Source organism: Dasypus novemcinctus, chromosome 9 (assembly GCF_030445035.2).
Source record: "Dasypus novemcinctus isolate mDasNov1 chromosome 9, mDasNov1.1.hap2, whole genome shotgun sequence".
Lineage (NCBI taxonomy): Eukaryota > Metazoa > Chordata > Mammalia > Cingulata > Dasypodidae > Dasypus > Dasypus novemcinctus.
Window position 1 is genome coordinate 65,295,562 of NC_080681.1, and position 14,360 is coordinate 65,309,921.

Consider the following 14,360-nt stretch of genomic DNA (forward strand, 5'->3'; position numbering starts at 1 on the left):
AGGTTGGCCTGCACCTGCAGAGTGCTGGGGCAGCAAGATGACACAACAAAGGGAGACAAGCAGACACAGAAGAACGTGCAGCGAATGGACAGAGAGAGCAGACAGCAAGCAAGCGGTAAGGGCAGGGGAATAAATAAATAAAATAAATCTTTTTAAAAAAAACCAGACAAGTGGCCATGTGATGTAAGAGACTGATTGCCAATAAGCCATAATGCTGCAGATTTTGAAGGAAGGCATAGCTTGCTGGTATTGTGATTTTGGACTTCTGGTCCCCAAACTGTAAGCCAAACAATTCCTACTGGTTAAGCCAACCAGTTTATGGTATTTTGTTATAGCAGCCCTGCCAAACTGTGACAGCCCCAATCACATAGGCTGACAGGTAATGGAGTTTTATCTAGAACTTCAATACCAGATTGAGGATCTATTATCACAGACACACTAAGAACAGCATTTTGTATGAGAAATGAATGAAAATGAATTTCAAAGCAGTCTATAATTCCCTCTTGTTTTAGTTTTCCTAATTATGAAAGCAATGAATGCTCAGTTTAAAATTAAGAAAAATAAAGACATAAAAATACCCCACTTTTCCATCACTAAAAAAAAAACTATTACCATTTATGTGTGGATCCTTCTAGATCTTGTATGCATACATGAATAATTCCCTTATTTTTTATTAACTTAAGTTAGGTATCCCTTAAATTAACCTGAATTTAAAAATTTTAACTATGGACAATAATATATTATATTATGATTTCCGGGACACTTTAAAATCTGATCCTATGCAAAGATTGTTACTTCAACTTCAAGTTTTCAGACCTAGTAACATGTCCTGTGTTATCAGTAATTTTGCAGGAAAGAAGGAAAGTATTGAATTTGGGCACCAGAAGACATGAGTTGCAGCTTTGCTCCCTGTGCCAGCTGTAGGATCTTCTGAAATTTATTTTCTCTATTACATGCCCTTCTCTACTTCATTATTATGAAAAATATTCTCAGTTTCATTTCCAAAACTTTTCCAAAAGGCTTCTAGATACTCTGATCAGTTAAAAAAAAAAAAGGGCTGATTCTATTATATATTGGCCCAGACATTATGTGCCTGGAAGACTTCTATTGGATAGCTTAGATAACAGCTACAGTTTTACTATCTCTGAGTGACATAAAGCTGACCTAAGATAATACCTGATGTGTGTTTACAAGTCCCAATGTCTAAAATTCCTTCCCTTGAATAGCTCTCATTGTAAATATTCTAGTTCTCTGGTTTCTCTTCTGGGTTTCATGTGTCTACAAGAGACATTGGACTTAAAATACAGTTCCTCATGTTTAAGGATTAGGTCTTCATCTCTACAGTAATAAGGTCTTAGACTTTTCTAAGCCTCAGCATCATTCTCAGTAAAATGAGAGGACTGAGGCTGGTAAGTGATTTCTAAAGTCCCTTCTAAGAACAGGTGAAGCCTCCAGGTACCAAGGACCATCACTTAACAAGTATAAATAATAAGATACAAATGGGTTGGAATTTTAACCTACCAGGGCAAGAAAACAGGGACAACATGCTACTTTGGAGCTGTATACAGTAAGATGTACACAGGTAACTTAGTAGTTATCACCACTGCATATAACTGAATTCTAATGAGAAGAGGAAGAAAGGTTCAATCTCAGTATACAGCATCACAGCACCAACTTTATTGATAGCAATGTTCTCCCATCATTCTTTTAAAACAAAACTTAAAACAAATTAAAAATTATAAATAGGGAATGCAAACAAAATTTAACAAAGATAACCAGATCTCTAAAATAATATTTAAAATAATATTGAACTCCTAACAAATGAGATACAGGATATAAGAACCTAGGGCAACATATGTGGCATATGCCATATATGTAGCCATATAGTAAATGTTCAAAAAATGTCAACTCCCTTTTCCTTTTTCCTCTCCCTCTTACGAGGGTCAATTTCCCAGTAAGAAATATTCAATTTTAAGTATATGATATTTTTCTTCCAATCATAAAAAGATGCTTAAAGCAATACATTTATTCAAGTTGAAAAAAGGGAAATCTAGTTTGCCCTTACAAAACCAATGGATTACTGACCTGAATTTAAATCTCGTCCTGGATTGAAGGCCCGGCTATTAACAGTAGTAGAAAGTCGGTCACAACTGATTGTTCTAGAAACATTGGTGTTAAAGTTCCCATCAAATCTGAAATAATAGATAAGAGTTAGGGATATTTACTTGGTGATTATTTAATCCAGAAAAATAAACCAACAAAAAATAGTAGTTCCTATTGTGAAAGAAATAGGTCAGCCCACATGCAGCACAATTGTGATTTGGATTTTAAATATTCAAAAAATCACTTCAGAACAGTATGAGAAAAATCATCTCCATGGCTTTAGAAATCTAGAAGCTTTTAGAAGTCAGGTTAAAATTCTAAGGAGATTAAAAAAATTAACCATCCTTAGTACCATTTTTCACCAATGAACTGGGAGTCAGGGACTACTGGAAAAAAATCATTAAGAAAATAGATTTGACAAAATTCAGACTAGAATTACAAAATTCAAATTTGAATCCTAATATTATAGGAGAACCAGTAGTGATTCTTTAAATCATCCCAGCTGAAAAGAAAAATAGACCCTAGTAAAGGAAAAAGAAAGGATCTGGGAAAGGAAGGACTTGGATTTGAATCCCTGCTCAGGCACTTACTAAACGTGTAACCTTGGACAAGTTGTTCAAATATCTAAAATTTTAAAAAAGATAATAAATCTTACTGTCCTAGATGCCAAAAAAGATTAGAAATAGCATACCAAAGTTACCTTCGTGCTATGTGACACATACCTTGTACCTGATAGACTGGAGTATAAGACTAAAGTTTTGTTGATTTCAAGTGGCTAGTCCAATGCTAATACTAGTGCTGGAACAATACTAGAGCTACAGCCAGTACTGTGACTAGTAGGTAATCAACAGTGTTAGTGGAATCAATTACCATTTGCTAGAACAAACAACAATCTGAAAGAATATTATGGGAAATGTTCCAACAAATTTATATATAGTCACAAGAGTATTTTTACATAAATTTAATCCAGAGACAATAAAAGAGAAAGATTTTGAAATTTATTTAGGATTTCAGATACTGGGAGAACTCAAGAAGCTCTAAGAGGTCCCCAAGTAAATTCAACCTGGAATTAGGTTTCATGAAACTTGTGAAAAAAATGAACACCTTGGGCAATAAATGTCATTAATAAAACTCCACTAACACAATTGGAGTAGCCGTACTTCTAAAAATCAAGATACATTTGATTATTCACATGGACTTTGATCATCCGTTGATCACATCGGATGACATATAAAGAAAATTACACTGAAATAATTTGAATAAGCAGGGGGATAAGTTTTCAAATGGTGCATTGGGTTCAGCAGCAAGTTACTAGTCTTGTTTTATCTTATATCTTTTCCAGAGACCTCTTCACAGCCTCTAAGCCAGTGCAGAACAATATCAACAATGTCAACTGTGCCTCAAAGGACACAGTTGCTTCACCAATGTGTCTGCTTTCTCTTGGACCGCCTCCAATTTGTCTAGACGAGAAGACTGCTGCCTCAAAAACCACAGACGGAGAGAAAAGAAGTGATTAACACAGCAGCAGCTGCTTGTGGGCATGCTGGCAAAGCAACGTCACTATAACCTCATGGACCCTCCCGTTTTAGCATTTGAACATCTGTGAAGAAAGAATAGCATTACACGAGCAACTCTAGTTTAATGTTCAATTATTCAAACTAATGAAATAATGACATTGGTAACCCCATATGGTTCTGGAAAATATTCATGCCTTAATGCTTGAATCTGTATGACCTATATGACTTTGTGTGTTTTGGCCTCACCTATCTCTTAAGCCTTCATGAATGCAGGTAACTCCCAATGCTCTAGCTAAGTCATGCTATGCCTATTTTCTTTCTAGACCTGGAGTTGACAGGCTTTTTCCATGAAGGGTCAGATGATAAATATTGTAGGGCTTTGTGGGCCATACAGTCTCTGCTGCAACACTCAACTCTGCCCTTGGAATATGAGAGCAGACACAGACAATACATAATATAATAAATAAAGGAATGAGTATGATTTTATTTACAAAAATAGGTAATGGGTCACACTTGGCCCACAGACCCTAGTTTGTCCTCTACTAGTCTAGACCAGTGCTGAACAAGAGAACTATCTGAGATGATGAAAATATGTTATATTTGCACAGTCCAAATGGTAGCTACAGGTAGCTACCGGGCATTTGAAATGTGGCTGGTGTGACTTAACTTTAATTAATTTAACTGTGAATAGTCATTGGCCAGTGGCTATCACATTGGACAGTGAAGTTCTAGAAGGTCCTCCTGATTATTTGTCCAGTAATCATTCTTCAGTTTTCTGCTCAAATACCACTTCTTAAGAAAGACCCATTCTGACTGTAGATGATTTCCTAGTCTGTATCAGGTACCTGCATATTTTCTCAAAGCATGGGCCATAATGTGCAATTTATGGGTCCATTTTTGTATTTTTATAACATTAGGCTCCTTGACCAGATAGGAGCCCTGTGAGGGCAGGCACAATGCCTTGCTTATTTAATTCGCCACTGAATACATAATGTTTAGCATTATACTTGGCAAAGGTAAGTGATCATATTGACTAGTCTTTCATGAACACCCGCAGTACCTAACTCTGACTTGGACTCCCTGAAGGTTCCAGCAGCCCTGCCGAGTGAGGACCAAATGATGAAAGTTTGGCCGCAAGTCAGGTAAAACCAGAAATCACCCGGGATGCTTGCCGGCGTGCTGATTCCTGGATACATCCTTAGAGGAACTGCCTTAGTGCATCTGTAGCGATGCCCAGTAATCTAATTTTGACCAGCTTAACAGGGATGAGAACCCCTCCAATTTCGTCGCGCAGGTTCTGTTAGTAATAAGGCATTAGATTGGATTTCTAAATGAGCGCAGCTACTTTCCATGTATATCACAAAGAGAACAAGGGCAGAGGCTCTTTTGATTTGAATCAAGAGAACAGAGTGATTCTTAGGTATGTCTGCAGCTCACCGTTGTATCTGTTGCATAACTTATGAAGCCCTTTTACACCTACCCATTTGACAGTTGAGAAGAGTGATGCCAAAGGTCACACAGCAAGCAAGGGATCTAAAAGAGACCTGAACCTATCAACTCACTCCTGGGCTAAGAGGTGAGCCACCACACTGCACTACTTAATTTAAGGGACATGGTAGAAAGAATCTGCTGAAAGGGGCAATCTAAGAGGGTTACTGGCAATTCCTCCCATGAAAAGTCTAAGCCCTGGAGAGAGCTCCTGTCTACCTGGATGAAGTCTCCAAAGCCAGGTCCTCAGGGGTTAGCCCCACTCCTTGAGGAGGTCAAAGTCCCATGATGAGGAGGATGGATTCCCTGAGCCTTTGTGAAATGAAAACAGGCTCCAGGAAACCAGGGCCTGTCTGTACTGAAAAGATCATCTCCTCCAAGAGCATTAAAGAAAACATAACAATAAAAATTTAAGGGACTCATTAAAAAGAGCAAGTGCTCAGTAAATATTTGTTAGTTGTAAAATTTCTACTCAATGTGGTTCTTATCAATGATCTACCCAACCTTCTCTTCCCACTATCTCTCCATCTACAAATCTAAGCAAACCAATTCCTCCCTGGTGCATGTATCTTTCTCCCCCTCGCCCCTTTTTTTCTTTATTTTTAAAGACGTTTTAGAATACATTAAAGTTACATAGAAAATATAGGGGGTTCCCATATATCCCACCCACTCCCCTCACATTTTCCCCTATTAATAACATCTTTCATTAGTGTGGTACATCTGTTACAATTAATGGACAGATATTGAAGCATTGCTATTAGCCTATACCTTGTACTGTACAATCTCATGGGTTCTGACAGAAATGTGCAATAGCCTGTATACCGTAGTCTATAGTTTACATTATGTTTTACACTTTGGCCTGCACAATTTCATAGGTTTTGACAAAATACATAATGGCCTGTATCCTTCATTGCAATGTCATGCAGAGCAATTCCAAAGTTGCCAATATGCCCTCATGTTACAACTATTCTTCCCTCTCCCTCCCCTCAGAACTTGTGGTGACCACTGTCTTTATATCAATGTTACAAGTTCTTCCATTACTAGAATAATAATAAGTCTACTTTGGTCCATAGCTGCATTCCCCTCTTATGTTTGTTAATTTCTCAATCTGGAGGATTTGGGGATGGTGAGGCCCACTCGGCTTCTGACTGAGAGGGGGCTTAGATCCCATGGGGCAGATGTATGGACTTGTCTTGCTTGTAGTTGTAGATACTCTGTTTTTACTGGGATGGGCATTCTCCATCATCGTTCTTTTGTTAGTTGTTCTGGGTGAGTCTGATGAATTGGAGAGTAGGTGATGGTGTTAGCCACAATTCTGCTGAGATTTAGGGCTCAATCAGCATATGAACAGACAGAAGATTTAGTTTCTAGGACATATATTTAATGGTTATAGTGCTAATTATAGGTTGAAATAAAAGGGGCAGAAGAACCATGTGTAGGAAACTTGTAAGTGTGTCTAACTCCGTTACACTGGGGAGAGAGGTTAACATATGTCCAAGGAAAGGCCCCCTGCCTTTGTTTGCCCTCAAGTGTGATGTTCACCAGAATCCACTGCACCCATCCTTCAGAGTCCAGCTCAAATCACATTTTTTTTCTTTGAATTTTCTCCTGTCGGTCCCAGCCTATGATGAACCATCCAACAAATGTAAACATCCACTAAATGATTGACTAGTGCCATTCTTTTTCTTAATCCCATGCCTGTGTCCCTGTGTCTCTTTTTCCCTTTTTTTTTTTTTTTTTTTTTTGAAGTATTGCTTTGTAACTAAGCTTAGCACAGTATTATTCATAGCAGATGTCTGATAACACACTGGTCGGCTTTAGATTCTGTTTATATCAACAAAACACTTACCAATAGAAATTTACATATAAGAGGGCATAAGTAATGAGCAAATTGTCTTAATTATTTTGCCTTTCCCATATCCCAAATGAAGGTGCGTTGAGTAGAAAACGGATGCTGAGAAATTTTGCTGTGGAAGCCCTATTGTTTAAGCCCCACCATTCATCATTTGAACTCCCATTTTTCTCTAAAATATTTCATGTACTTAAATTGTAGCTTCCCCAAAGGGATTTTAAGTTACTTAAAGATTTATATTTCTCTCTTACGTCTACTATATTGCTGGGAATGTGTGCTACACTATAAATTCTTATTGGTTGACTGACTAATGAGAAAGGACAGAGAGATAAGTCACTGGAAAATTCTGGATTTTTATTAAACTGATAATATTCTTTGAACAATGAGCTGCCACTCAGGCAAAGCATGATATGGGCTTCAGAAGTAAGCAGGCATGGTTGGAGTTGGAGTTTGATTGCTTTCTGCTGTAAAATCTTTGCATGTAACTTAAATTCCCTAAGCTTGTTTTTTACATTTATAAAATTGAGATGATAGTAGTACCTATTTCATAAGGCTGTGCCAAAAATTAAGTTGGAAAGTGGCTCTCTAGGGGCTGGTACCTAATAAGCATGTAACAAATAATTATTAGTAATAATAACAGTTAATAGCTATAGCAGTTTGATAATATTGATGAATTCCTAAAAGAAATATTAGATTATGTTTATAAACTGGTCTTTTCCTCTGGGCATATTAGATTTTTTAAAAAAATTTATTTATTTATCTCCCTTTCCCCACCACCCCCCCGTCCCGGTTGTCTGTTCTCTGTATCTATTTGCTGCATCGTCTTCTTTGTCTGCTTCTGCTGTTGTCAGCAGCATGGGAATCTGTGTTTCTTTTTGTTGCGTCATCTTGTGGTGTCAGCTCTCTGTGTGTGCAGCACCATTCCTGGGCAGGCTGCACTTTCTTTTGCGCTGGGCAGCTCTCCTTATGGGGCACACTCCTTGCACGCGGGGCTCCCCTATGCAAGGGACACCCCTGCGTGGCACTGCACTCCTTGCACGCATCAGCACTGCACATGGGCGAGCTCCACACAGGTCAAGGAGGCCCGGGGTTTGAACTGCGGACCTCCCATATGGTAGATGGATGCCCTAACCACTGCACCAAGTCTGCTTCCCATCTGGGCATATTAGATTATATTGTATTCAGAGGTTTACTTGATTAAGTAATCATGTAAACCTTTTGGGCCAGTAGGGCATTGAGTCTCCACCCCTTGGTGGGTGGGGACCCACAGATAAAAGACACGACAAAGGACAGAGTTGATGGATTTTAATGTTGGAGTTTTGATGCTGGAATTTGAAGCTGAAGTCTTAAGCTGGAGCCCCGGAGAGTAAGCACACAGAGGAAAGAGAAGCAAGCCCTGGGAAGAGAGGTACCCAGGAAGCCTGAAACCTGGCAGACATCAGCAGTCATCTTGCTCCAACACATGGAAATAGACTCTGGTGAAGGAAGTAACCTATGCTTTATGGCCTGGTATCTGTAAGATCCTACCCCAAACAAACACCCTTCATAAAAGCCAACAGGCTTCTGGTATTTTGCATCAGCACCTCGTTGGTTGACTAATACAATAGCTATTAAAAGCTTATCATGGAAAACAGATGTGGCTCAACCAATTGGGCTCCTGTCTACCATATAGGAGGTCCAGGGTTTGATGCCCAGGGCCTCCTGGTAAGGGCAAGCTGGCCCATGCAGCAAGCTGGCCCACATTGGAGTGCTGGCCCATGAAGGAATGCTGCCCTGGGCAGGAGTGCTGCCCTGCACGGGAATGCATCCCAGGGTGGGAAAGCCACCCCGTGCAGGAGTGCCAGCTGATACAGAAAGCTGGCGTAGCAAGATGACCCAACAAGTGACACAGAGGAGAGACAATGAGAAGACATAGCAGAACAGGTTGTTGACGTGGTGTGAGAGATAACTGCCTCTCTCCCACTCCATAAGGTCCTAGGATTGGTTCCCAGAGCCACCTAATAAGAATACAAGCAGATACAGAATAACACACAGAGCAGACAATGAGGGAATGGGGGAGGGGGAAAGAGAAACAAATAAAATAAATCTTTAAAAAAAAAAAAGGTTATCATATATCAAGTATGTTCCAAGTGATTTACATAGGTTAACTCATCTAATCCTCACAAACCCTGACTTAAGTATTAATATTAGCTCTACTTTACAGATCAGGAAACTGAGGCAAAGAGAAGGTAAATTAAGAAAAGCAAGGTTCACAGCTGGGAAGTAGCAGGACCAGGATGTGAACGTAGGTATCTCACATCTGAGCTCGCATTCTTGATGCGTACATTACACTGTCACCTCAAGAAATTAACAAATTCTCATCACTATCTAAAACAGCTGAAGGAGAACTGTATCTCAGAGAAAGTATTACTCTCAAAGATGTGGAGGCAAGCAGAAGCCTTGACTTTTACTTATAAGAGAACTACAGCTATAAAAAAATAATTTCACAGTGGACAGCTACAGAGAAAGAACTCTTTGTCCAAAGAAGAGGATGTTAAGGAAGAGGAAGAAGGCAATGAAGACAGGTCTTCTCTATTTAATGTAAATACCTTGGATTAAAAAACAAAACAAAACACTGGTGTAATTATGACATTGACCATTTACTGGTCAGTTTCTATTATTTCAGGAGCCTTGAACTGGCTTCCCACTCCACCCTGACATTTGAGAGGTTTCAGGGAACCAGGGGCAGTTAGGAGTTTTGGTGGGGGGACGTGGAGGGCAGAAGAGTGGACATACTTCTGAGATGCAGCAGGCCTGGTGATGGCTCAGATAGTTTTTTCCTTTGACTGGTACCAACTTCTCCTCTGAGAGAAAGACCCTGGCATTTTGGTGATCTGAGGACCTTGAACAAATGGTTTATTTGCAACAAGGTAATAAAACAGAAATAAGAAGAGAAAATCAAGGCCAAGAAAAAAAAAATCATATTTGTGATAGACAATCAGATGTGGCTCTGAGTTTCCTGGCAGCCAAGGTAAAAGGGAAACCATAATGGGTTACATATATTTGGAGAAGGGAGAGGAATTAAAAGAAAAAGATGTAACATAATTCCTCAGAGGGAATACAAATCTCCAAGGCATTAAATTCTGAATTACTCACATGGGATAAAGATAAGGGATTTTGAATGACATAATAGGTAATATCCAGAACTAATGTTTTCTTGTAAATATGGGCAAGGCCTAATATGGGAACACAGCACAGGGAAGCCCCAGCATTCAATCTTCCAGAGATAGAACTTGATCTGGAGATAAAATGTAGAATGGCTGAAGAATATGGCTATACGAAAGTTCTTTCTCTGAAGGAATCCATACAACAAATCCTGATAGTTTAGAATTAAGTGAATTCTTAAGGAGACCCTTAGCCAGTTCGACCTTATACCTCATTAGTCTAAGGAATGAGGCTCTTTTAAGGACATCTTTAAAAAAGTTTTCTATTGAGGGATAAAAGAGACTATTGCCTCATTTGAGAATTTGAGTTCATTTTTGCTCCCTGGATAATGGGCAGATAGTGAATGAGGGTGGCTTTAAATTAATTTACTCCTATCAACTCTGCACTTCCTAATATTTAAAGAAGTCAGAGGCATCACACCCACTGTCCTTCTTCTTGCTAGATGGTATCCTTTAAATGGCAACAATCTCACAATAGCTTCAATTGCCTTGAGTTCCCTCACACTTGTTGAACCTCAGCGATGGATGGTGCACTGGCCGGCCAACTTACCATAAAATGCCTAGAAATAAACCTGACTCTGCTGCTCTTCAATCAGCGCCTATATCGCTGACATCCCAGTCAGGTAAGCAAGCAGGTGTCAAAAGGGGTTTAAAAGATAAAGGCAATATGTCCAATGTTTTTGAGCATACTAGAAGTAATTATTATATAAGAAAGCAAAACCCCATTGATTCTCTCTCCACCTGTTATGCACTCTCATGAATGTCTGCTTCTATTTCTAGACTCTGGACTCTTTCTAGACTCAGGGTAATACTTGCTTATCCATTATCTCCCTCTGGACCCCAGAGGAATAGTTACTTTGCAGAAGACAGAAATGCATTTTATGCATGTGTGCCTTTTAGAAAAGCAAGTTATAAAAAAAGGCATATGCTATTCATCCTGATTTGGAGAGTGTGAGGAATATAAAGCTCAGGCTTAAGATACTTCATAAAGGGAAGCGGACTTGGTCCAATGGATAGGGCGCCCGCCTACCACATGGGAGGTCTGCGGTTCAAGCCCCAGGCCTCCTTGACCCGTGTGGAGCTGGCCCACGTGCAGTGCTGATGTGTGCAAGGAATGCTGTGCCACGCAGGGGTGTCCCCCACATAGGGGAGCCCCACGCACAAGGAGTGCGCCCCGTAAGGAGAGCCGCCCAGCGCGAAAGAAAGTGCAGCCTGCCCAGGAATGTCACTGCACACACGGAGAGCTGACACAACAAGATGATGCAACAAAAAGAAACACAGATTCCCGGTGCCACTGATAAGGATAGAAGCGGTCACAGAAGAACACACAGCAGCCAGTGGACACAGAGAGCAGACAACTGTGGGGGAGAGCAGACAACTGGGGGGGGGAGGGTTGAAGGGGAGAGAAATATAGAAATAAATAAATCTTTTAAAAAATACATACTTCATAAAAATATGTTGGTTTCTCTTAGGGTTTACCTAGAAGATTTTTCATTCAGAAGTATATTAGCTGGCAGTCACATTTATATAATGCCAGGTTTATGGAAAGGTCAAGAACTGGTATTCCTAGGTCTTTATTTTATTTTATTTTTTTTTAAAGTTTTAAAAAAATTTTTATTTGTCTCTCCTTCCCCTTGACCCCCCCCCCCCAGTTGTCTGTTCTCTGTGTCCATTCGCTGTATATTCTTCTGTGTTTGCTTCTATTCTTGTCAGTGGCACCAGGAATCTGTGTTTCTTTTTGTTGGGTCATCTTGCTGTGTCAGCTCTCTGTGTGTGCAGCACCACTCCTGGGCAGACTGAGCTTTCTTTCGCACTGGGCAGCTCTCCTTACAGGGTGCACTCCTTGCATGTGGGGCTCCCCTACGTGGGGGACACCGCTATGCAGGGGACACCCCCGCGTGGCAGGGCACTCCTTGTGTGCATCAGCACTGCACGTGGGCCAGCTCCACACCGGTCAAGGAGGCCCAGGGTTTGAACCATGGACCTTCCATGTGGTAGGCGGTCGTCCGCCCTATCCGTTGAGCCAAGTCCGCTTCCCCCTAGGTCTTTATATAAAATGAGTGGGCAATCCAATTTAAGAGGTGTTGTTTACTTCATTTTATATACCTGTGCTTAGAAGGATTAGTAATGACAATAAGAGAAAAAATCCTACTGAAATTTCCTTTAAGATCTTCACTATAAAAAAAAAAGGGAGATGCTGAATTATAACTACTTTTTACTCTTATTTCATAATATAAAACCAGTTCCTGAGATTCAGTTTCGAGAGAAATAACTCCATCCCTCCTGCCCCTTAAATGGAATAAAAACAAAAACAAACAAACAAAAAAACCCACAAAAAAACCCCAAACTCACGTCCTTCTGGATTTACTTTCATGAACAACTGATCGAAACTGCATCCTGAGGGAGAAAACAGAACTGTGACTCCCACTTTGATCTCTTCCCCATGGAGAAATTCACTCCCTGCCTGGCTTGCAAGATGTTCATTTGATTGACGTTTGCTCTGATGTGCAAACTGCTTTGAACTTCAGACATTTAATTCCCATCAGGCTGCAGTCATTTTTATTCTCCTTCAACAGGATTTACAAGCAGGAGATCAGCAAATGTAGAAGATAAAATAAATTTGCAGAAGCTTTGAATCTTACATCAAAACAGTGTTCAAGTGAGCTCCAATTGGATTTCATTCAGCCTCGATTCACAATGTAAATCAACTTTTCAGGGGAGCCTTGGTTTGGAAAGTAAAAGATATAACGGAGAGAGACACATTAGTTGGGGTTTACTTCCTGAATCTCTTTCTTGGTCTTTGTTTAAATTTCCTATGGATGGTGATTTGCCAGGCACATCACTCAAAATCCTTGGTATTTCTCAAAATTTCCAGTGAAGCCTGCCCAATTTATCACATACCAAACAAGCCACACCCACAGTGTGGGGCCAAAGCAGGGTGAAATGCTGTATTGTTCGTGGATACATTTTAAGGTAATAATTTACAAAGCAAATCCTTGTGGATTTCTCAGAAGAGCAAGGCTTACTCTTAACAGTCGAATCCACAACAAAGCCAACGCAATGACAGCTAATAGGATATGGAATATTTTTCTTTTTACTCGTTTGCTTGTCTGTAATCACTACTAAAATGCTGAGGCAGGTGTAAGTGGGGAAAAGCATACCATTTTACCTGGAAGCAAATCCTGGTATCAGATAGGAAGCTGCTGTGATACAAAGATGGTGAGGCTTCAGAGTGCTGCTGAACTACCAAATTTCATTTTAAGAACAGCACACGTTCCTCTGGGAAGTAAAGGAGGCAAAAGTCCTTAACAGTAGCTGCAGGTACTTCTAGAAGAAGGGCTGGACATTGAGACATGCCCTTCCCTACCAGATCTCCTGGTCCAAGTAAGAGTCTCACAGCGTCTGGTTTACTGTGATATGACAGGCAGACATATCACTTCACCTCCATTCAGCCAGGTTCCTGCTCATTCTCTGGGAAGTGCGGCTCTACAAATATTTGAGCAACACCAGTGAAAAAGAATTAAACAAGATCCCCCTTATCTTCTACTTAACCACCCATGAGAATAAAGTTAAACAAAGAAAGAGCTAAGATAAAAATCAAACATCTGCACTGGCAAATATTTAAACTCTGTTTGAATGGTGGAAGAAAAGGGTAAGAGTAGGATCACTTCAAAAAGCAACTATCACATTTATAAAGTAAATGATACTCCAAGCCCCACCAACTGAGTTTACTTATTCAAACACCTAAATGAATGGGCAAACTGAAACACTGTCAAATAACGTGTAATCATGCTGGAGAAATGGTTTTCCCTTCCATCTCTGCAGAGATCGGAGAGATAAGTCACATTCTTTTTGTTCTTATCAGTAATAAGGATTAAATCTTTAGGGTTCAGCAACTCAACCAGCTGGAAACGAGGGCAGTTTCAAACGCTCTTGGAAGGTAAGGCTTTGAGTAATAAAGCTTCTCCCTCTTAATTAGAGTCTTATTATCTTTGAATCCCCAAACTTATTTCTTTTCTGCCATTTCCCAACTAAAAGAGATCACTGAGAGGAGGCCCTGCTAGGATCATGTGCATCACTTCTGAATTCAAACTACTGGTATTCTTGGTTGAATCCACTGTTGCACAAAAGCTTGGAAAATTGAACAGGTGACATCTGGGGAATTGGAAGTGATTCATAATCAAATCAAACATTTAT

General features: G+C 39.9%; 1 protein-coding gene across 1 annotated transcript in view; it reads right to left on the reverse strand.

Annotated features, from left to right (window-relative positions):
• Positions 1–14,360, reverse strand: part of CACHD1 (cache domain containing 1) — a 222,622-nt gene that overhangs the window by 82,173 nt on the left and 126,089 nt on the right. The window contains exon 4 of the mRNA XM_004483667.5: positions 2,086–2,192. Coding sequence (XP_004483724.1) covers positions 2,086–2,192 — 107 coding nt within the window. The remainder of the gene's footprint in view (positions 1–2,085; positions 2,193–14,360) is intronic.